The 23828-nt window shown below is 50.0% G+C and overlaps 1 protein-coding gene across 1 annotated transcript in view; it reads right to left on the bottom strand.

Moving 5' to 3' along the window:
- Positions 1 to 23828, bottom strand: part of GRK6 (G protein-coupled receptor kinase 6) — a 352507-nt gene that overhangs the window by 67378 nt on the left and 261301 nt on the right. The window contains exon 12 of the mRNA XM_085618338.1: positions 11081 to 11289. Within this exon, the coding sequence (XP_085474464.1) occupies positions 11081 to 11289 (209 nt within the window). The remainder of the gene's footprint in view (positions 1 to 11080; positions 11290 to 23828) is intronic.

A 23828-nucleotide genomic window follows, 5' to 3' on the forward strand; every position in this document is an offset into this window, starting at 1 on the left:
CCCCTCCTGGGAATGCTTTGATTGGCAGACCACGATTCCCCTCCGCCGGCTGTCTTTCAAATATCTGGGCATCTGGGTCTCCCTCCTCCCGGAATGGAGCTGGGCGCTCAACGTGGCCCCTTTGGTCAAGAAAGCCAAAGCAGACCTCACTCGGTGGCACTCGCTCCCGCTGAACCCACTGGGGAGAGTGGCGCTCTACAAAATGATGATCCTTCCCCGGTTTCTGTATGTTTTGCAGAACACTCCTGTGTCCTTTCCGAGGTCGTGGTTTCGCGAGTTGGACGGGATGGCCACCAGGTTCCTCTGGGGTGGGGGAAGGCCACGGTTGGCCTTGCCGATCTGCCGCCTCCCCACCTTTGACGGGGGGCTTGGCATGACCAACCTCTACCTTTACTACCTGGCCACCCGGCTTCTGGTCATTCATGACTGGTTTGGGGGGGATGGTCCGATCCGGCCTATAGGGTGGAACTGGAGGCCCTGGGTCTCTCCAGTGTTCAGGACCGCATGTACGGCGCCCCTATTCCCACCTCCTGCCCCGACATCACCAGGGCGGTTTTCCTGGCTTGGCGGGCAGCGCTCCGCCACACCGGATGGACCGGGAAGTTGACGCGCGCCACCCCTCTCTGGCATGGGACATGGTTACGGGAGGTTGCGGGGTTGGAGGGTTTTGAGCCGTGGGACTTGCTCGGCATCTCCCAGCTGGGGGATGTATGGCGGGGGGGGACGCATGTGCTCATACTCGGAACTGCAGGCGCATTTTTCTCTCCACCTGTCCCAATTCTATAGGTACCTTCAATTGCGACACGCCATACGGGCCCACACCCCGCTTGACATCCGGCTGCCGGATCATAGCCCCCGGAGGCTCAGGTCCTGATGGGTAACCTAGGAAGGGGAGGCATATCCAGAATATATCGTTCCCTTGTTAACAATACCCCAGTGCCCCAGGAGGGTCTGAAGGAGCGATGGGAGGAATGGGTGGGTCCCTTGGACGAGATCGATTGGCGGGAAGCCCTTATGGCTCCCAGGCTGGTGACGGCATCCGCCAAGCTGAGGCTCATTCAAATCTACTATCTGCGCACGGCCTACCTTACACCAGCGCGCCTGCACCGCGCGGGCCTTTCCACCGACGCAGCTTGCCCTCGTTGTAGCTTTGACCCGGCTGACTTCATCCACATGGTATGGTCATGCCCGGAACTGGAGGGGTATTGGCGTGGCATAGAGACTGACTTGACGGAGGTCCTGGGGTGGGAGGTGCCGCACGACCCCAAAAACATCCTACTGGGTATCACTGACGGCCTGGACGGCACGCGCGCTGAAAAAGTGTTTCTTATGACAGCGTTAATGGTGGCAAAAAGGGACATTGCGGCGGCCTGGAAACAGCCGCAGCCGCCCAGTCTGACCAGGTGGAGCGTAGGAGTGGACTGGTGTGCGGCGCAGGAGCGGACGCTTTACCAAGCTCGGGGCTGCCACAAAAAGTATCGTAGGGTTTGGGGGAAATGGTTAGGAAATGTATTGTGATTGGTGGGGCGGGGTGGGGCGGAGGGGGGAGGTGGTTCGGGGGGGGGGGCGGTAAGGGGGATTGGTTCCCAGATGGGACTAATGTATAATGCTGGTCTGAAAGGCTCACTGTTTTTGTTGCACAAGAAAACAATAAAAACTTGTTTATCAAAAAAAAAAGAATTGTAGCTCACATTTATGTAGAGGTTCAAATGGAGGACCCATTAGTCTTGTGAGAACGATGTTTAAATTCCACACAGGTGAAGGTGGTACTCTGGGGGGAATTATTCTTTTGAGGCCTTCCATAAAGGCTTTTATGGTAGGTACTCTGAAAAATGATAGATGTTGTCTATTTTGTAGATATGCTGCTATGGCAGCAAGATGCAGTGTAACTGACTTGTAAGCTAAGTTGCATCTTTGGAGGTGTAGTAAATAGCCGATGATGTGTTGGATAGACACATCTAGGGGATTGGTGGTGTTGTTGTGACAATATATCACAAAACGTTTCCACTTGGCTGCATAGCATGCTCTAGTGGTAGGCCGTCTAGCTTCTTTAATGACGTTTATACAGTCAGGTGGAAGGTTAAGATAACCAAATTCTAGGACCTCAGGAGCCAGATCGCAAGGTTGAGCTGAGCTGGGTCTGGGTATCTGATCTCTCAATGGTTCTGGGTTAAGAGGCTTGGAGAGAGGTGTAACTTCTTGAGCGGGACTACAGAGAGTTCCAGCAATGTGGTGTACCACGGTTGTCTGGCTCAAGTTGGAGCAATTAGGATGAGAGTCAAGGAATGCTGCTGTAGTTTGCGCACCAACGAGTGGGATAGGCGGAAAAGCGTACGCAAATCTGCCTGACCAGTTCATCCATATCGTATTGCATTTGGACAATGGGTGTGGATATCTGGCTGGGAAGGTTGGGCATTTGGCGTTTTCGTGGGTGGCGAAGAGGTCTATCTGTGGTTGCCCCCATATTTGAAAAAATGGTTGAAGAACTTGTGGATGAAGTTTCCACCCGTGGATCTGTTGTGTTTGACGGCTCAACAGATCGGCTATGGTGTTTTGGTCTCCTGGGATGTGTTGGGCTACGAGAAAAATGTTCTGAGGTATAGCCCACCTCCATATGTTCTGTGCTAGCTGAGAGAGCTGCAGAGAGTGTGTCCCGCCTGGTTTTTGTATGCAGTACATGGCTGTCATGTTGTCCGTGCGGACTAAGACAGTCTTGCCTGATATTTGTTGTTGAAATGCTTTCAAGGCTAGGAATATGGCTAGTAACTCCAGGTGGTTGATGTGGAGTAACTTTTGTTGAGGTGTCCACCTACCCTGCATGGTGTGATGTAGTAGGTGAGCTCCCCAGCCGGAGAGCGATGCGTCAGTTGTCATAACTATTTGAGGAACCGGCTCTAGGAACGGTCGCCCTCTGGAAAGGTTCTTGGTGTTCACTGCAGAGAGCGATGAGTACGACCGTCTACCAACACCAGATCTGTTAACTGACCTTGAGCCTGGTTCCATTGGCGTGCTAAGCACTCTTGGAGAGGACGCATCTGGAGTCTTGCATGTGGCACTATGAATATGCAAGAGACCATCATGCCTATGAGTTGCATGAACACTCTAGCTGGAAGAGAGTGTTGCGGTTGGAATTTGGTGAGGAGAGCCTGTATGCTTGCTATCCTGGCGGGACTGGGGTAGGCTAACGTTTTGAGGTGTCTATTGTGGCACCGAGGTATTGTTGTGTGTGGAACGGTTGCAGATGGGACTTGGTGTAGTTTACTGTGAACCCCAGGTCATTGAGTAGTTGGATAGCGGCGTGAGTGTGTTGTACACACTGGCTGTATGAGCTGGCTTTTATGAGCCACTCGTCCAGATATGGGAAGACGTGAATGTGATGTCTTCTTAGGTGTGCTGCGACCACCGCTAGGCGATTGGTAAACACTCGTGGTGCTGTTGTGACTCCAAATGGGAGTACTTTGAATTGATAGTGCTAACCGTCCACTATGAATCTGAGATACTTCCTGTGAGCAGCGTGAATGGGAATGTGGAAATAGGCATGCTTGAGGTCTAGGGTAGCAAGGAAGTCGCCCTGTGAAAGCTGAGGAAGGACCTGTTGGAGTGTGACCATGTGGAAATGGTCTGAGTGTATGTATATGTTTAGGGGTCTGAGGTCTAGAATAGGCCTTAGAGAGCCGTCCTTCTTTGGTATGAGAAAATACAGGGAGTAAACGCCCTGGTTTTGTTGGTGCAGGGGAACTGTTCTATTTCACTTTTTTGTAGGAGGGAGATCACCTCCTGCTTTAGCTGTACCAAATGTTCTTGTGACATTGGACGCTGTTTGGGTGGTATGTTTGGGGGGGGGGGGGTAAATGTTAGTTCGAGGGAGTATCCTGATTGAATTATCTGTTGCACCCACCTGTCTGAGGTGATGTTGGTCCAGACAGGAAGGAATTGTTGGAGTCTTCCCCCGACTGGAGTGGAATGGTCTGTGGGAAGTGGAGGGAAGTCATTGGGTGGGGTGGAGGCAGAGCGGGAGTTGTTGGTCTTGCCTCTGCCTTTGTTGATTTTCCCCCTGTAACCACCTCTTTTGTAACCTCTAGTAAAGGTGGATTGGGTGGGAGCCTTGTAAGAAGTGGAGGGGCTATCCGAGGAGTAGCCTCTGGGGGTGCTCCTGAAGGATGAGCGATGAAAAGAACGTCTGAGAGCTTGTGACTACAAGGCTCTCATAGATTTAGCCGTGTTGGTATCCTTCATTTTTTCAAGAGATACGTCAACATTAGGGCCAAATAGGTGTTGCTCATCAAATGGGTGATTGAGAATGGAACTCTGGACTTCAGGTTTGAAACCTGAAATGCGTAGCCAGGCATGCCTACGTAGAAGGACACTGGTGTTTATTGCCCTAGAGGCGGTATCTGCTACATTCAAGGTACAACGGATGGAGGTGTTAGTAATGGTTTTACCTTCTTGTACGAGTTCATTGGCCCTATTTTTGTACCCGTCTGGGAGGTGCTGCATTATGGACTCAAGCTCATCATAATGTGCCCTGTCATACCTAGCTAACAGTGCTTGAGTATTAGGAATGCGCCAAATGTCTGCCGCCTGTGACGCCGTTTGTTTACCAGAGGCGTCCAGGAGTTTAGACTCTTTATCTGGTGGTGGTGCGTCACCTGATGATTGGGAATTTGCTCGTTTTCTCGCATTAGAGATTACGAGGGAGTCTAGTGGTGCGGGGCCTTTAATGTAGGCTGGATCAGTAGGGGCGGCCTTATACTTTCTCGATTCTAGGGTTGATGACTCGAACCCTGCCCGGGTCTTTAAAGACCTCTGGTGCATACTTAATGACCCCCTTAAGCGTGGGTAAAATTGAGGTGGACTTGTGTGGTGTCAAAAGTGTCCATGAGGAAATCTTCCTCCACGGGGTCTGTGTGTAGGTCAACCCTGTGGTACTGGGCAGCTCTGTGGAGGAGCTGGTTAAAGTGGATTGTTTCCTCTGGAGGGGAAGGCCTGGAGAGATAGATGTCCTCTTGTGGGATGTAAGGGACGTCTGGGATACTATAATCATCCCAGGGGTCTGGGGAGCCAGAGGAGTAGGGTCCCCTAGTGGTTGATCCTCCGCACCTCCCCCTGCATCATCAGAGGTGTTATCATCATCATCATCATCTACTGGAGTAGGGGATGGTGTAGGAGAGCGGTGTGGTGGTGGAGGAGGAGGAGGAAGAGGAGAAGAGATCCTTAATGGAGAGGTAGCAAAGTCTCTTTTTAGGTGGTGGAGCCGGTGCAGGCATATCTAGTGGTCAATCAATCAATCAAAACACTTGTAAAGCGCGCTACTCACCCGGGAGGGTCTCAAGGCGCTAGGGGGAGGGGATTGCTACTGCTCGAACAGCCAGGTTTTGAGTTGCCTCCTGAAGGCGAGGTGGTCTTGGGTCAGCCGAAGGTGGATGGGGAGGGAGTTCCAGGTCTTGGCCGCCAAGTAGGAGAAGGATCTGCCTCCGGCGGTGGCCCTTCGGATGCGTGGTACGGCGGCGAGGGCGAGGCTAGCGGATCGTAGCTGGCGGGTGGGCGTGTTGAAGGTTAGGCGGTCGTTGAGGTACTTGGGGCCCAGGTCGTGAAGAGACTTGTGTGCGTGGGTGAGGAGCCTGAAGGTGATCATTTTGTTGACGGGGAGCCAGTGCAGGTCCTTCAGGTGGCTGGAGATGTGGCTGCGTCGGGGGATGTCAAGGATGAGTCGGGCGGAGGCGTTCTGGATGCGTTGAAGTCTTTTCTGTAGCTTGGCTGTTGTTCCAGCGTAGAGAGTGTTCCCGTAGTCCAGTCGGCTGGTGACGAGGGCCTGGGTGACCGTCTTCCTGGTTTCGGTCGGGATCCATCGGAAGATCTTGCGGAGCATGCGGAGGGTGTGGAAGCATGAGGAGGAGACGGAGTTGACTTGTCTGGTCATCGAGAGGGAGGAGTCCAGGATGAAGCCCAGGTTGCGTGCGTGGTCTGTTGGCTTGGGGGCGGTGCCCAGGGCTGGGGGCCACCAGGAGTCGTCCCAAGCGGAGGGTGATGGTCCCAGGATGAGGACTTCCGTCTTGTCTGAGTTCAGTTTCAGGCGGCTGTTCTTCATTCATTCGGCGACGTCTTTCATCCCTTCGTGGAGGCTGGTTCTGGCGGTGTCGGGGTCTCTGGTGAGGGAGAGGATCAGCTGGGTGTCGTCGGCGTAGGAGATGATGTTGAGGTTGTGTTGGCGTGCGATGATGGCGAGGGGTCTCATGTAGATGTTGAAGAGGGTGGGGCTGAGTGATGATCCTTGCGGGACGCCGCAGAGGACTTCGGTGGCCTCCGATCTGAACGGGGGAGGCGGACTCTCTGTGTCCTTCCGGCGAGGAACGAGATGATCCATTTCAGTGCCTTCTCTTGGATGCCGGTGTTGCTGAGGCGTTGGACAAGGGTGTGGTGGCAGACAGTGTCGAACGCTGCGGAGAGGTCCAGGAGGATGAGTGCAGCTGTTTCCCCGTTGTCCAGCAGGGCACGGATGTCGTCGGTGGCTGCGATGAGGGCGGTCTCGGTGCTGTGGTTGGCTCTGAAACCGGACTGCGAGGGGTCGAGGGATCCACTCGTCTCGAGGAAGGCGGCAAGCTGTCTGTTGGCGATCTTCTCGATGACTTTGGCCGGAAAAGGGAGGAGCGAGATGGGGCGGAAGTTCTTGAGATCGGTGGGGTCTGCTGTTGGTTTCTTCAGTAGGGCGTTGAGCTCGGCATGCTTCCAGCTCTCCGGGTAAGTGGCGGTGTTGAAGGAGGTGTCGATGACGTCTCTGAGTTGGGGTGCGATGGTGGAGGCGGCCTTGTTGAAGACGTGGTGGGGGCAGGGGTCAGTCGGAGATCCGGAGTGGATGGTATTCATCGTGCGGGCTGTGTCTTCGGTGGTCACTGCGGTCCAGGTGCAGAGGGTGGCGGTGGGGGGCGTTGGTTCGACGCTTGGGTGTGGGGGTGGTGTGCCGAAGCTGTTGTGGATGTCGGCAATCTTGCGGTGGAAAAACGAGGCGAGGGAGTTGCAGAGATCTTGTGAGGGGGTGATGTCGTTGTTGCCGGTGCTGGGGTTGGAGAACTCCTTGACGATGCTGAAGAGTTCCTTGCTGTCGTGGGTGTTGTTGTCCAGTCGATCCTTCAGAGATTTCTTGGTGGTGCGGATGAGCTGGTGGTGCTTGCGGGTGGCGAGTTTGAGGGCGGTCATGTTTTCAGTGTTCTGGTCGAGGAGCTAGGCTTTCTCGAGGGTGCGGCAGGTCTTCTTGGAGTCCTTGAGTACGCTGGTGAACCAGGGGGCCTTCTTGCTTCTGGGTTTGCTGGGAAGGTTCTTTAGTGGTGCGAGGTCGTCGGCGCAGGTGGTCAGCCACTGCGTGAAGTCGCGAGCTGCAACGTTGGGGTCCGGTGTGCTGGCAGGAGGGTTCTGGCTGAGGGAGGTGGCGAGTTGGTTGGTGGTGATCTTGCTCCAGCTTCTGTGAGGGACCTGTCGCGGGTGGTGGTGGGTTGTGGCTTTTCTGAAGCGGAAGTGGACGCAGCTGTGGTCGGTCCAGTGAAGTCCGGTGGAGTGGTTGAAGGCGATGTGCTTGCTGGATGAGAAGACGGGGTCAAGCGTGTGGCCGGCGTAGTGGGTGGGGGTGTTGACCAGTTGCTTGAGTCAGAGGTTGGCGAGGTTGTCCAGCAGGGTGACGGTGTTGCAGTGCTTGTTGTTCTCCAAGTGGAAGTTGAGGTCCCCTAGGAGGATGTAGTCGGCGGAGGCGAGGGCGTGTGGGCTGATGAAGTCCGTGAAGTCTTCGCTAAATTGTGTGCATGGTCCCGGGGGTCTGTAGATGAGGGTGCCTCTGAGGGTAGTCTTTGGGTCGGTGTGAATCTGGAAGTGGAGGTGTTCGGCGGTGGCGTAGTTGTCGTCGGCGTTGGTCGTGATGCGGATGGTGTTCTTGTGGACGATGGCGATGCCTCCTCTGGTCTGGTTGACGCGGTCCCTCCTGATGATCTTGTATCCATCCGGGATGGCGATGGCGATGTCGGGGGCTGAGGAGGCGTTCATCCATGTTTCCGTGAGGAAGGCGATGTCTGGTGAGGTTGTGTCGAGGAGGTTCCAGAGTTCGACGGCGTGTCTGTGGACGGATCGGGTGTTGAGAAGGATGCACTTGAGGTGGTTGTTGCAGGAGTTCAGTTTGGCGGGCGCTGTGCATGTTCGGAGGCAGGTGAACTTGCAAGTTGTGCAGGTGAAGGGTCCGTGGAAGCGTTTCGGGGTGGCCCGACAGCAGGTGGGGTTCTGGCCGGTATTGAGTGCGTTGAGGGTTGCGGCGTCGTAGGTCCGTCGTGTGGCCTGGCGTTGGCGGGGGCCCCGGCGCTGGGCGCGGTCCAGGCGCGGACGGGCGCAGACGGGCTTGCCTTAGGCGCGCCTTTGGCGCGCCCGCTGCGCGGCCTCCATAAGAGGGCAGAGGGAGGGAGGGAGGAGGAGCTGGGTGGAGGGAGCGGGGTGGCCAATGGGGTACGAGGAGGGCGGGGTCGCGGTTCAACAGCGGGAAAAAAACGCGGCGGGAACGGAGGCGGGGGGCAGGGAGGGGGGTGGAAGGCTCTATCAGGGTACAGAAGGCAAGAGAGGAACGGGCACAGGGGTACAATGGGGTACAGAAGGCATAAAAGGGAGCGGTCACAGGGGTACAATGGGGTACAGAAGGCAAAGAAAGGAGCGGTCACAGGGGTACAATGGGGTGCAGAAGGCAAAGAGAGGAGCGGTCACATGGGTACAATGGGGTACAGAAGGCAAAAAAAAGGAGCGGTCACAGGGGTACAATGGGGTACAGAAGGCAAAGAGAGGAGCGGGCACAGGGGTACAAGGGGGTACAGAAGGTCAAAAGGAAGGGAGAAGGCACGGGGTAGCAGCAGTCAGGGACACACCCGAGTGGGGCACAGAAATCACCTGGCAGCGGCTGGAGCAGCGGGGCTGTGCAGCGGTGAGGGGAGCGACCTGCCAGGTGACAGGGTCAGTGGTCGCTTTTTGAAGCTAAGCATCAATTGACCAGTCTTAGGATCCTTTACAAGAGTTTTTTGGGTAGGATCTGGGCGAAACAGTTCTTCTGTGGGAGGCATATCCTTCGGTACCGATGGTGTTGGTACCGTAAGCTTTTTCGGTGCCGACTCGGTAGCGGTTATGGGTTTGGAACCGTGCAGTTTTGCAGTGTCTTTAGCCGATGGAACCTGCCCGATGGCGGAAAAAAACAATCTGAGGATGGAGCCGATGCCCATGCGCACTATGATCCAAAGGAGGAGTCACCTATCTCGTGACTTCCAAAGACTTTCCAGGACAAAACCAAGATCAAAAAACCAGGCCCAACACCAGATGGCGATCTATGCATAGTGTGTAATCTGCAGCTCATATGTCTCGAACATAGGTTTTCCGTCTCCGCATCATACTCGCCATGACAAGCCAGAATCTGAATGTCTGCAGGATAGTCTCTTTGAAGGTTTGAACTTACTGAGGAGTGGATGATAGCCAGGGAGGTTGGGTTGCATTGGCTCGAGGTTCTGCATCAAGTCAGAAGAAAGCAAAGCTGGCACTGGGTTCTGGATTGCAGTTTCATCAGACCTCTCCCTAGACTGCATGCATCTTGACGTCAAAGAGCCTCATTTACTTCCTATCCTAATCTTGTCTACTTAGCCCCTACATGACGAGGGCAACTTGGACCAGCTTTGCGACCTGATCAAATTGTCAGAACTTCTTGAATTCAAGGACGTGCAGTTTGGCTTTAATCTCTCTGATTAAATGGATCACATCAGGTAGCACATGACCTCAAGTCATGTTGGTTGCTGAGGCACCACAAGCAAACATCAATCAGATATATGACTGTCATCCAAATCCGTTGCGCACCATATAATATGAAACCCATCAACTTTAGTAGACACATCCCTGCATACTGTAAAAATAGTTTGCAGCAGTGAAAGGCTTTGGTAATAAGTTTTGTAATCGCTGGGAGCGTTGATTCAGCTTGGCATTTGCAGGGTATGGAAGAAAAGGGAACGGACGTTCGTGCGCGTGGATCACACATATATAGAGCTCTGTGTCGTCCTCTACAGATGTTGAGAGAGTTGCAACAATGGCAGATGGCACCACCTGCGGTCCCGCTCGGACAAATGCAGTTTTTGGTTTGGCACAGGGAAGGTGAGAAATCTGGGGTTAGAAGTATCCACAAATAAAACAATGAAGTGGGGAATAAAATGAAAGAACAGAATAGGGTGGGAAGCAGTGTTTGGTAGCAGAAAAAGGGATTAAAATGTCAAATGTGACAGAGGATACAATGAGTATGCAGGACTGAGAAGCTCCCAAGTGGAGTAGATTCCATGGCAGGAATATGGAAAATGAAAGGTAATGCCAGAAGCAGAAAGGGAGGATTACAGGGGCAAAACATGTTGGCCACAGGGAAAAAAAAAAACAAGCAAAATGTCTATTTACCAAAAATAAAGCCTGGAACGGAACTGAGAAGCACGATTCATACAATGTGCACACATCTTGGTGTTCACCAATGGAGCGAACACCTGGACTGCTTCACCAACAGTTGGGAATTAGTTAACTCTTGTTAAGAGTTTAACCACAAGGGTTCCTCACCAAGGGACTTCAGTAATACACACTTCCATCACAACCTTAGTTAATATCATCGCTGTACTGGAAGTCTCCTTCGAGTGAGATACTTGATCTTCATGAACATATTCTAAGAGACATTCACTTTATCAATGGATGGCATCTCTTTTCTCAAGAAGTGGTACAATTATCGGCAATCCTACACTATCATAATGCTGTAATGCCAGCCCCAGCAACCCCTGGCAGTAGAGGACCCTGAGCCGAAGCTCTACCTCCAAGTCAACACAACCTCACACGTTATGAATTTACAGAGTCCAGCGGCAAATCAATCATGTATTCAACGCTAAAACACTTAGCAATGGTACTAAAACACCATATCTTGTAGTTAATATAACAAAAGAGCATGTGGAGCAATATGGTGATATCACAATGAAGAAAAAACTACTACTTTAAATCTGGATACTCCCAGCACGGCTATTACCAAACAGCTCGAGGGACAAAAAGGCCCTCCTACCATGGTGCAAAAGGACCGCGCTTCCTCCGAAAACTTCTCTGAGTATTCTTCCTGAACTTCTTTCACAAGCCGCTCAACTTCCTCTCGCTTAATTTTCTTCTTCCGCTGCTGGAAGGGCGACTGCCCCTCTATCATTTCATACACCAGGCAGCCCAAGGCCCACCAATCTGGACTGAATGTATATCGCTCATTCTTTACCACCTCAGGAGCTGTAAGGAGAACAAAAAAAAAGTTACTTTAGTTGCAGGAACCTTTTGCCCTCTGTCCTTCGCCAGTAGGTTTAGCATTTTGTTGGCTTGTCTGAAATATTTTATCTTCCCAGTGACATATTACTATGGCAGTCTATTAATGGCTTCACTCGGTTTTACGCTTCTGTCTCATGGAAGGAGACATCTACAGCATGTGAGATGGAGGAAGCTGAGCAGAACAGTGAGTGTTTACGTACAGAGCAAGGCAAAATAATTTTTAGCCACAGAACAACATTTATTAAGTAACAAAACACTACAAAGTGACTTGTGCAAAAAAGCTGGATTTTGAATAGAGCTTGTAATGGTGTGTGAATTAACAACAACTGGTTGAATGACAAAGGCAATCCAGAATCTGTGTCTTAAGATGTGACCTATTTTCTACCCAATATCGGTTTTGTATCCAAGGCCTGGCTGCAGTGTCCTTCAGAGGACAGCCATGCTGGTGTAGGTTGAACCCTGATTAATTTAATTTTAAAGTAGCCAGACACAGGCATTACTGCATGAAGCACCAACCTTTAATTTTAACTTTTCCACTGAGAAGTGAGGAAGTTTCACTGGATTTCTGAGATATTATCGCTTCTCAGTCTTGTGTAGAGGAAGCAGAGTGGACTGTACTCTATTAATAACTTTGGGTAGCCTTGACATAGAATGCTTGTGAAATTGTTAATAATAACTAAATGGTTTTACATACATGGGGAAAGTTGTGAATGGTATTTGACCATTATTGTTAATTTTAATAGATGTTTGTAGACAATATAACTCGTGTATTTTCCCAAGTGGTCAGATGTGTCACGGACAATGGGAAGATTCTCCATCTTCTGAGTGACAGGGGTGCTTTTGATTGAGTAGAGGCATTGACCCTCAATTTGGTATTTTTCTATTTGGTCTGAAAGGCAGATTGTCATTTCAGTCGGAGAGTCTTCTATCTAAAGGCAGCTGCTCTGCATTCAAGACCATTAAAAAGGAAAATAGAGGGTTTTCACATTTGACTTCTATTCCATTTATGCTGATGACAACTGGGTTAAAAGCAGTCTTTTTGTTTATATAGATCTACAGAAGGAGATGGGTTACAACTGTCCAAAAAACTGAAAAAAGTGAGTGACAAATGGGATCCTTCTAAAAATTCTCTGAATCTAAATAAAGTTTAACAGGTGGCACCAAGTCCTTCAGGGTGGCAGAGAACAATAGACACTACCACACAGACTATCGCCTGCCAAATGTATACATCTCTGTACCTTGACAGAAACTGCCATCATGGTGGTTCCTATCAAGGTATAAAACATTTGATTAATCTAAATTTCTTTATTTTTCGAAAACAAACTCCCAATTAGAAGTTTGTTATTAATAGACAAAAACCTAATGGCCCCCACACTATGAAAGTTTTCTCCCAAGGTCTGGGGATAGTTTATTTTCTGTCCCTTATCGCCAGGTTTTGACAGAAAAGGGTGGTTTTAAGTGCTTTTGCTGGAGGAATCAGGGACGAAGGAAGCATGTGTTGCTGCCATGGACTGCCTTTGAAGGCAGCATGCTCCCTGTCGCTACGAAAGGGCTTGATTGGCGGCAACACGGATTGTTCGGGCAAGCGCTGCCAAAAGGACAGGCCCAAGAAGGTCTCATGAACCTTTGCTACTGCTGATGAAACTGGCAAGCAGAGGAAGCCAGCCCCAAGGACCGAGCCACAGCACATTCTTGAATGAAGCACTCCTGTGCAGAGCCTGCCTTATCTATAAAGAAGTGCCCTCCATCAGAGCGCAAGTCAATAAGATTAATCTAGACACCCCCCCCAACAAGCCCATGGAAAGCAAGACGGCGATGTAAGATCCTATGGACTGTGCACCGTGGTGTCCAGGCCAACGCCAAGAATCTGCTTGGGCGTGTCTTGTCCATCACGCACAACTCCCACAAAATGGTTCTGAAGATGAGTTGGGAAATTAGGAATGACCATTTGCACCATCTCCCGTAAACCATAGTAGTAATAGGAGAGAAGCAGCGTTCTTGGAGCCAAAGGCCAGCCTCCCTAAAGAGAAGCCCTTGTTCCTCATGGAGTCAATTGTTTTCGACTTCCTATCAGTCGTAGAAGGGAAAAAGTCAGGATTCTCCTTAGCGGAAAGAGCCTGGAACACAAGACTCTCCTGAGATCAGTAAGCAGTCAATCATTTTGAATACCTAGGAGCTGGACAATGGTAGTGGACAACCTGGTGGCACACTACAGGGACAGATGCCAGCTTGCTCCATGTGGCCAAAATGTCATCCATAAATGCCTTGTTGAAGGGGAGCAATGCTTCAACCACAGAGGATGCAGTAGATATAATTTCACGGAGGAAGTCAGTCCTGTTCTCCTCCACAGGCAAAGGTAACTCAAGGACTTCTGCAGACTTGCAAAGAACAGCCATAAGTGAGGCATCTGCCTGAGTAGAGGGCCCTGAAGACATTGCGAGGCCACCTTCCAGGAGGAATCCAGGCCAATAGCATTCTTCAAAGCCAAATAGTCACCAGCATCTATTTCAGAAGAGGATTTGTTTGGTGGATGTGGAACCAGACTGCTTTTCTCACTATCATCACCACTGTTGTCATACAATTAGTTTGGCATCTGAATAGGGTCTAATTCAGAGACAAACACCTCCTCCAGCTTCCAAAGTACTGATCACAAAGGAAAGGACTGCCAAGAGGGCAAATCCCCCATCAACTGCTGTGCTTTGCATCAGGACCTAACCAAAATGACCTTAGATGTATGGAAATTTGGTATGCTCGAGGTGGGAGGGCGATTGATGGGGTTTGAGTTGGCAGCAGTGATTGCCCACCTCATTGCTGTCATCACTGTTGTGGTACACTAGGTTAGGCATCTGAATGGGGCTTGAATCGGAGCCAAACCACCCCTCCAGCCATCCAAAAGTACTCATCACAAGGAAAGGGCTGTAAGGGAGTAAATCCTCTAAAACGGCTGTGCTTTACACAAGGAGCAAACCAAAACAGCCTTAGTCATTAGAAAATCTGCTAAGTTTTGTTGGCAAAAGTGGTGTAGTAACCTGCGGGACCTTTGGCAGAGGAGGAGGTTCAGCACAACCAGCATCAGGAATAGGACATGGGGGTGTTAGAGAGTCAACCAGCACCGGGACAACATAGCAATTTTTAGTAGAAATATTGCAAGGACAGCAGATCTGCGTCAAAAAGTGCAGGAAAAGGAGGAAGTGACGTCAATGTGCCGGGTTGACACCCTTAAAAGACTCCATGATGTCATATCTATATGTGGATACTGGAGACCGGGCAACATTTATCGGCATTGGTGCTTTGAGCAGATTCAAGAGGTGAGGAATCTGCAGACTGAAGTATCCAGCAGAAGGAACATTCTACGTACCTTGCTGTAGAGCCACATGCTTTATAAACTACTATCATCTAGAGTTGGGCTCACACATTACAACTTGTTTTTCTTTGAAGAAGCTTCAAGTCACTGGAATCTGTGAGGCTCCTACTTTAGTCCATAAAGTTAAGGCAATCCTTTTGAATACGGGGATGTTGCACCAAATCCGGTATTCAGGGTCAGAAAAGGCCTGCTGCCTTGATTTTTCCTTTTTACACTTCTTAGTCTTCACTCCGATACTGGCGTGGCTTTGGGCGTGCCAAGAGCCACCAGAGATGGTGAGCTAGTCCACAAGTAAGTGGGTTTCTGGTCATGCAGTTAATTTTGAAGATGGAACTCCACTGGCTACCCTTGGCAGCATATACAATGAGGATAGGTCGATGGGGTCACATTTCTTCCAGCCCTGGCTAAGAAGTGCTGCGGCCTATAGGATGCCCTTAACAGGCGTTCGTGTTGATTCTGGGAAGCCATAGAGCAGGGATTTACCACCATGTAGATGCACGAGTAAGAACTTTACCAAGGATTCTTAAGTTTCTTTAGAAGAGAAAATTGGTACCAAGCCGTCTTTGTTTTTGAGACAATGTGTCCCTTGAATGTGCGGTTGGTGTCTAAGGTATACCCAAGAGATTTGGCATTTGGTGAAGGTTGGGGTTATAAGCGGTCACAGTTCAGATCATTGTGCCAGGTTTGTATTATTGTGTGCTTCTTGTTTTTGGCTAATAACAGGAATTGTCTTGGTTGGGCTGAGATTCGGGTTGGCGCTTGACAGCCATGACTAGATAAGGTGCAGGCACTCTTTGAGGCATTAGATGTCTGGAGCAGGGGGGACTTTTAGGTAGAATTATGTATCTAATGAAACTTCAACAATTGTCCTTTCTGTGGCTTAACTCATAATCAGACTCAAGGCCTTTGTCCCCCCTCCTCCCCCTTACTGGGCTACGGTAATGACTTTGCTCCCCAGTAAAGGTAACAACCCTTACCCCCTCCACCCCCACCCTTCATACAAAACGAGCAATTATCAGTGACTGGCTCAGTTCCTAAGAAGGAAGAGAAATTTATCAGTGACTGGCTCAGTTCCTAAGAAGGAAGAGAAATGATGGAACATCTGCATCTGATAATTAGCTTGTCACACTGCAGCTAGGCAGGGGCAGCCCAGGACGACTGAACAAAGGCCTCTGGAATCAACACAGAAGGGGCTCCTTTTGAAGTTTTGGAGGGAAGAAATGAGGCAGTGATGTCAGCTAGAGGTGGAGCAGAGGCCGACATGGGGAGCTCTTTCTAGAGGAAAAATTGAAGTTGACATGATAGATTGTCGCAGAATGCTGTGTAGGAGGGTGTGACAGTGCTAGGGGGATGATGTGGCATCCTAGGATTGGTCAGGAGTGTCTGGCAAACTTTCCACCCCCAATTATAAACCCTTGCTAAGGGAGAGACAGTTAAGACAACCATGGACCTGGGAGACTACCGCAGCAGAAGAGGGCCCAGCTTGAAAGAGGAGCCACCTGAGCCCTGCAAAGATGGACTAAGGATTTAGTCTCCAGTTGACCACCCCAAGGACTGGCAAAAGTCTCTCAAGGGCCAATGGCGCTGGCCCCCTAAGGCACCCTTAAGACCAGCTGGGGTAAGACCTGGAATTCACTGCCTCCCGGGTTCTCGGCAAGTCAGCTAGGCCATTGGCCGTGGGATAGCGGGCAGGAGGGGTGCTCTGCTGACTCGTAGTGGAGGGGCTGCTCAAGGTGCCCCTACCAGTAGCAAAGGAGCACCAGGGGAAGGCTGGTTTAGTGAGACAAAAACCCAACTCTCAGCAAGATGAGCCCATTTAGACATCAAGAGTTTGAAAGGACTAGCCCTGGCCACCAGAATCAACACTAGCCATAGATGATGAAAAGAGATATGCTACCTTGAATATTTGCTAGCTTGTAAAGGAAAACAGGTGCATAGCGCTGTGCTGTATTCCTAAAGAATTTCCCTACAGAGTGGGCCTGGCACGATGCGCGCTACTGACATATGGGGAGAGGGTCATGTGTAGAGTCCCCTCCCCAACTATCGGGCCCAGGAACCCACTTTCTCTTGGCTCGCCACAGATCAAGTAGACCCGGGGGACCTCATCCCGTTGGGACGGAAGGAGGCCTCATGAGTGCTTAAATGCTTTCTTATGAGGCAGTGTGCCCCAGGCTTCTCGTGACGGTGACCCAGGGGAGCGGGAGCGCACTGCCTCTATCTCCCCACCTCCAGAGACTGCAGGCAGGAGTAATGAGCTGGCTCCTGTGTGCTGCACATGGAATGCAGATAGAGAGCCGGCAGGGACAGAAAGGCCTTGGTGCTCCTGCAGCGAGTTTGTGGGTGCATCAGGTGGGACCAGGGCACCCAGATGTTATAGATTAAATAAAAACACAATGATCAGCCACTATAAAATTGGAGAGGCTTTTGCTGCTCTTATAATATGCACACGCTGCCCTGCACTGGCTGGTATTCGCATCGTGCCGTCCTTGTAGTGCTCCACAGAGGGGCATGGGCACCACCAACATATTTGCAAAATGCTGTGGTGGGTGGGTTGCACATGGTGTAGCAGTCTGCCACAGTGTTTGACACAAAATAACCCTATGTTTCTGGGGATGTTACAGTTATGACCCCCACCAAAGCTTTTGCCTCGAATCAAAGCACCCCCAGAACTAAAGCTTTTATTCTTGAGCTCTGAAGTGAAAGGACCCTTGCTTGCCCATGCATTAGATGACCAAATACAAGTAAAGAAAGACTCTGACATACGTTTGTAACTGTTTTGAAACGTTATGCTTTACTAACAGCATTGATGATGAATACTGCTAGGCTTCAGTTCAAATAGGGTACAGTTTCCATTACTTTTATGGTGATACACTAGCAAATCATAACATGAGGTTATTGTGAGTAATGTGATGACACCCTGACAAAGACAGCAGGGATTGAGGGGGGAATTATGTGCTTTCCTTCTCCTTGCATGTAATTCTTGGTACACTGCTTATGCGGTGAGTAATACTACTGTTTTCACGCAGAAATTGAACACTGCTGATAAAATCTATGGCCCTGAGATCTTAATATTCTCTTAATTAAGGCAACTGCTTTCAGGGGGTCTGCTTATAAGTTCATCTGGTGCATCTCGTCATTTACCTGGTTACAAAATAAAGATGTTCTTGGAAATGTAAAACTTCTGATTTTCTGGTGCAAGTCAAGCTTCAGTCCAGTACGAGACAACCAAGATTAATTCAAAGCCAGAACAAAGTATACATAGTTTCTAGGAATGCAAAGAAAAAACCATGGACTGGCTAGGTTACTCATGGACCTGGGAAACTAGAGAGATTTGTAACATGCCTTTTTTGAGAATCTCCAGAATGGATTTAACTATTTGTGGGACAATGAAACCTATTTCTTTGATGATTTCCAAAGTGAAGTCTGTTGAGACGGAAAAGTCCTCAGCGTGGTTAAAGACGTGGAGCCCTGGCTCGCATGCCCAACTGTACTGATGTCTGGATTCCTAATGCAGTTTTTTTTGTCATAGGTGAACACGGATCATAATTCATGAATGTGTGCCATGACATAAGCTGTCTCACAGACTGCAGTCTTGCTGAACCGGGAGGGGCGCTTAAGCACTACGCTCATAGTGGTGGAAGACTACTGCCTTAACCAAGAGGTAAGCAGCTCAAGTGCTGTAGTGGCAGCATAACGTGTAGTGAACAGCAGCAGTGAACGGGTCCTTTTTACACCCTGTGTCAATGAAGTGAGGCCTACAGGCTCACTCACCTTTTTAAAAGCACTGCTGCTGTGTCCTTAACTTACCCTTGGCCTACATCAGGTAGATGTGGAATGCTGCACAGCACAGGAGTAGTGACTGCACTGAATGTATGTGTGCCTGGGAAGGGTAGAGTACAGGGATACAGCAGTGCTGTGCAGTATATGTGTGGTTAGTGCATGTACTGAGTATGCATGCCTATCTGGAATACATTATATAGAGAACAGGGCTTTTGTTGCAGTTACCCAATCCACTTTTTGCCCGCATTTTAGCTACTAGATGCTGATTTTCAACTCCGACAGTGCACTGAGGCCTGCTAACCAGACCTCAGTGACAGTGCTCCTTCCCTAAAACAAGGAGTTGCCTAATTGTGCTGCAACTGACAATGGAATTTAGCACCCTTTAAGTCCCTTGTAAATAGTACCCCAGGTACCTATGGCATGGGTACTAAAGATGGCCCGAAGGGCGGCAGCATATCTTATGCCCCCCTAAGGGACCCACATACAAATTCCACAGACTGCTTTTGCTGGCTGCATGACATGGTGCAAACCATGAGTGAAAACATGACATGACACTCCTGTGTGTCAGGCCAAAGTCACTGCATCTAATATAAGTCACCCCTACAGCAGGCCTTTGAGCCCTAAGGCAGGGTGCATTCTGTTTTATCTGAGGACATATTTGCATGAGCAGATATTCCCCTGAGAGGTCTAGTTCTATTACTAGATATTACAAGTGAACAGTGAAGGCATTTTGGGTACATGTGCTGGACATTGGTGAAAATGAGTACCCCAGCTACATGATGGCTTCACTAAAAATAAGGATGTTTGGTATCAAATATCTCGTATTAATAAACCCACACTGATGCCAGTGATTTATTCATACATTCACACAGAGGGCATCTTAGAGGTGTCCCCTGAAAATCTGCCACCTCTAGTGTGCTGACTGACTGGTTCAAGCCAGCCTGCCACCAGGGACAAGTATCTGACTCCCAAGGATGAGGGGCATGCACTTTCAGAAGGCCAGAAACAAAGCTTGGGTGGAGGGTGCTCATACCCCCTCTCACAGGATGACCTGCTGATTAGCATTCCAAGGCTGTGGAGCTTCAGAGAAGCCACCACCTTTGATATTCAAGTCTAGCTTCCCTCACAGGAGAGGAAGGCGACCCCCTTTGTCCAGAGGCCTTTGTCACCTGGACAGGATGGAAAATTAGCTATTCAGGGATACGTGCCCACCCCTATGGTGGGCTACCTGAAGTGGACATGACTTTTCAGAGTTAACCATCTTGATGATGGCAAAAGTAGGGATTCTGTGACAGGGTTATGCCCACTTCCCACAGGAAGTGATCATATAGAAGGTGTAGTGAACACAGGGGTGACGTTTGGCTACTCCTCCTCCCTCCCCTTTACACTCCTAAATTGAGTATTTAGGGGACTCCCTAATTTCAGATCTTCAGATTTCGTTGGACACAACAGAAAGAGTGGAAGAAGACTTCTTCCCCGAGAACCAGGGAGCACGACTGACTTGGCGCCAACACCGCCGGCCTGCTTGCTGCACCCGACCTTCGTGGAGTAACTGATGTGTACTGCCGCTATGCAGACCTCAAGACACCCAGAGAGCTGCCAGTGCTTTGCAAATTGACAAAGGCCCTCCCTTTGGATAGAGGAGCTACTCCCCTGCAGCCGCATGCACCAAAGAAGCAAGACACAGTACACCGACCTGCCGCTTACTGAATCTACCAATGCAGCAGCCGCCCAGGAAGAGGCAGCAGTGCTCCTACAGGTCAGATCTGTCCTCCCTCCAAGTGTGGGGAAGCCAGGATCTACTGTAGCCACACAGTACCAATCCCTGGGGTACTGGACCCCTTGCAACAGGCAAGGCCTGATGTACCCAGACATGGCACCAACACAGAGGAAGACCGACCTGCACGTCGAGGGACTTCAGGGACAGTGAGACCCACATTGTTTGCCCAGCTGTCCTACTGCCGCTCTGCAGCATAAACAAAGACCAAGAGTGAGTCTGACTGCCGCCACCCGACGCCTCAAAGCACCTATGCACGATAGATAGAGAGTTATTTTTATAAATTGGTGTCGGATTTCTTTGAGTGTGTGTCTCATTTACTGCCTTTGTGTATGTAAGAAATGCTTAGCACTACCCTCTGATATACCTAACTGCTCGCCCACACTACCACAAAAGAGCATTTGGGGTGTCATTTGTGCCTCTGCAACTCCTTTGGTGTTTGACTGGACTCTCTGCACAGTCTACCTCATTTTGGTGTGCAGTGTAGAGAGCCAGCTTCCTACAGATTACTTATGAGATGTAGTGCTGTGCAGTACGTGGGCAATGAAAGTTTGTGTGTTTGCAGGAAGTACAATACATAAATGGTGAAGTGTGTGCAGCACACACTTGGTGAGTGTGTGCTGGCAGCGTCTGTAAATAGCATATCCTGTTGCAATACAAAAAAGCTAAACAGTGTGACATACTGAATGGGTGTGCTGAATGTATGTGTGCCTGCAATAGTACAATGCATGGAGGTAACAGTACTGGAGAGTAAGTGTGATGTGAAAGTACACAGAGTACAAATATGCCTGCATCGGTACATTACATAGAGGACCCTGGGTTCCATTCTGGGAAACCCAGGCCTGCCTGGTGAAGACATGAGGAGTAGAGAAATCTTCAAAGACTTAGACCCTAAAATACATTTGCTTTCTGGAAATGGACTATAAAAAGGGGAAGTTTGCTTTCTCATCTGCCAAGCAGCAAGACAGGCTGTGTCAGGAAGGGAAGCTCTGCAAGATGTCTGCCTGTGACCAAGGACTGGGGCCCAAGGCCTGCTATTCTTCCTGCTGGGTAAAGGAACATCACCCAAGGAAACCAAGATCACCTGCCCTGCAGCCTGGAGCACCTGGTATCAATGTAGGAGGACAGGGTGGTAGGATCGTGTGACAGGGAGGCGGTGTACAGGTCAGAATAGAACGTAGTCATGACACGTCGGATAGAGTCGGGGCACACATGAGCTGTCTATTGGTCATCAACTACTTCTAAGATGTGGTTGCTTGCCCAAGATTTTCGCAGTAGCCTGGAAAGTGTCTTACCCACCATGTCCCCTTCACCATAGCACCTAACGACGGCCTCTTTTCCCAGATAGTGCGCCTCTCCAAGCGCCGCCTCACCATATTCCAATAACTTTCTCCAGATGCACGCAAGTTGTCATGTTGTGGGTGGCAAAGAATTGGAGTTCAAACGCATGAATATCTGTCTAGTTGCGCAAGTTCTCTACATTTAATGCCTGGAGCACTACAGTCTGTTTAGCGGCACATGCCCGCGAATCCCCACCTTGAACGCCTCCCAAGAGCGTGAAGGAAGAATCAACATAAGGCGCTTTGGGATTGAAGTAGTCAAGTATAGCTGTTCTAATCTCAGCTCAGAAGACTTGGTCTCTGAGCACATTTGTGGGCGAGGAACAGATGGGTGGAGAGTCTCCAGGTGAACATCCTCGTGGCAAGATCAAGGGGAAGGGGGGGGGGGGGGGGGGAAATCAACAGTACCAAGAGCATTATCCAATAGCATCCTGGGGAAGTGTGCAACGTTAGTCCAGGTGACCACATCTTTGGTGACCAACTAATAATCTGTTCTTGACCAAGTAATTTGAGTAGAGGTGATTCATGTACCCAATGTGCAGGTTCCATGCTGAAGTCGCCAAATGTCTGTGAGCTCATTATCTGACATGAGTGTGTGCAATTGTGCAGTGGCCCCCGGGTGCGGGCGACTAGTATCGCTGGGCCTATCTATGTGCGCAATAAGAATCACATTGAAGTCCCCACCCCATAGCACTGCATCCTTGGCCCACAGACCCCACCAGACATCAAACCTCAGCAAAAAAACAAGGATCTTCTACATTTCGGCAATAAATCGAGGTTAGAATCATAGGAAGCCCCTGTAGCGTGCTCATCAGAATGATAAACCTGCACTGAGCATCACACAGCAACCGGTGCATACGCCATGTTAGTCCTTTTCGGAGAAGTATAGCAACACCTGCGCATAATTGGAATAGTGGAAGACATGAGACTCTGAATTCTATCCCGCATGTAAATGGAATCCGCTTGAATCAGCCAGGTGCAGTTCCTGACTCAGGCAAATGTCATTTTGATGTCTTTTCAGGTATGAAAGTACAAGCTGAGTTTTGGACCGATCATTAAGCCCCTATACATTCCAGGCTGGCACCTAATAGTGATCATCGAGGATCAGGGGGTGTATATTTGCAGGCAGAACAGTCCGCCCAAAGAGCAGATGAACCAATAGTAATGGAAAACTGTGACTATAAAGGAAAGCAATAACTTAGTGCAAAGAGCAACAAACAACTCCCAAAACCTCCACCCCCTCCCTCTTCAACTCCCCAAACTAGCTGAATTACGCTCATCCCACCCCCCCCCCCCCCCAACCATTCAACAGGACATGTCAACAAACCAGAAATTTAGATAGAATCATCCAAGGAGGGCGCCAAGACGTTCCAGCATATTCCCCAGCCAGATGAGAGCTGGGTGGCCAGGAAAGAAAGAAAAAGATGTTGCGGGATAGTTCAAATGCTGACCCCGCAGAACTGAGGATGACCTGTGACCCATCATGTTCGTACCGGCGCTCAAGTCACCTTCGGTGGTCTTCTTTGGTGATAGTTTGGTTCAGGGAAAAGACTAGATTCTGCAGTGAACCACAGCCAGTGCGCAGGATGTGTATTACTGTTTCCAGGAAGCAACTGTGAGAAAGTGCCCTCTTTCTTGCATGGTATGCCCCCACCTTTTGCTGAATTGCTGATGTTCTTTGACTGAGTGTGCCCTGGGCTCCTGCTAATCAGGTACCCAGGGCCCATGTTCCTTCCCTAAAACTGCATTGAAGCCTAAACCCAATTGGCATCTCTGGCCACATGTCAGCCCCTGGTAAATGGTACCACAGGTACCCAGGGCACGGTGACCAGAGAAGGCCTCTAAAGGCTGCAGCACTTATTGTGCCACCCTTAGAGGCCCTGTACCCGGACACTCACACACTGCCTTTGCAGGCTGCGTGTCTTGGTGCAGAACAAAGTGAAGAGTCGACATGGCACACATCCCAGAGTGCCATGCCCACAAACCACTGCCCTGACATAAATCAGTCACACCTCTAGCTGGGTGCCCAATGCCAGAGGTGAGGGTACAGGTGCATGAGCCCTGTACCCCTACAGTGCCCAATTCCATTCCTGGGCACTAAGTGCGAACTCCACAGCGCCATAATGACTTCACTGAAGACTGGGAAGTTTGGTATCAAACTCCTCAGCACATTAAATCCACACTGATGCCAGTGTGGGATTTAGTGTAAAATGCACAACAGAGGGCATCTTAGAGATGCCCC

Source organism: Triturus cristatus, chromosome 7 (genome assembly GCF_964204655.1).
Source record: "Triturus cristatus chromosome 7, aTriCri1.1, whole genome shotgun sequence".
NCBI lineage: Eukaryota > Metazoa > Chordata > Amphibia > Caudata > Salamandridae > Triturus > Triturus cristatus.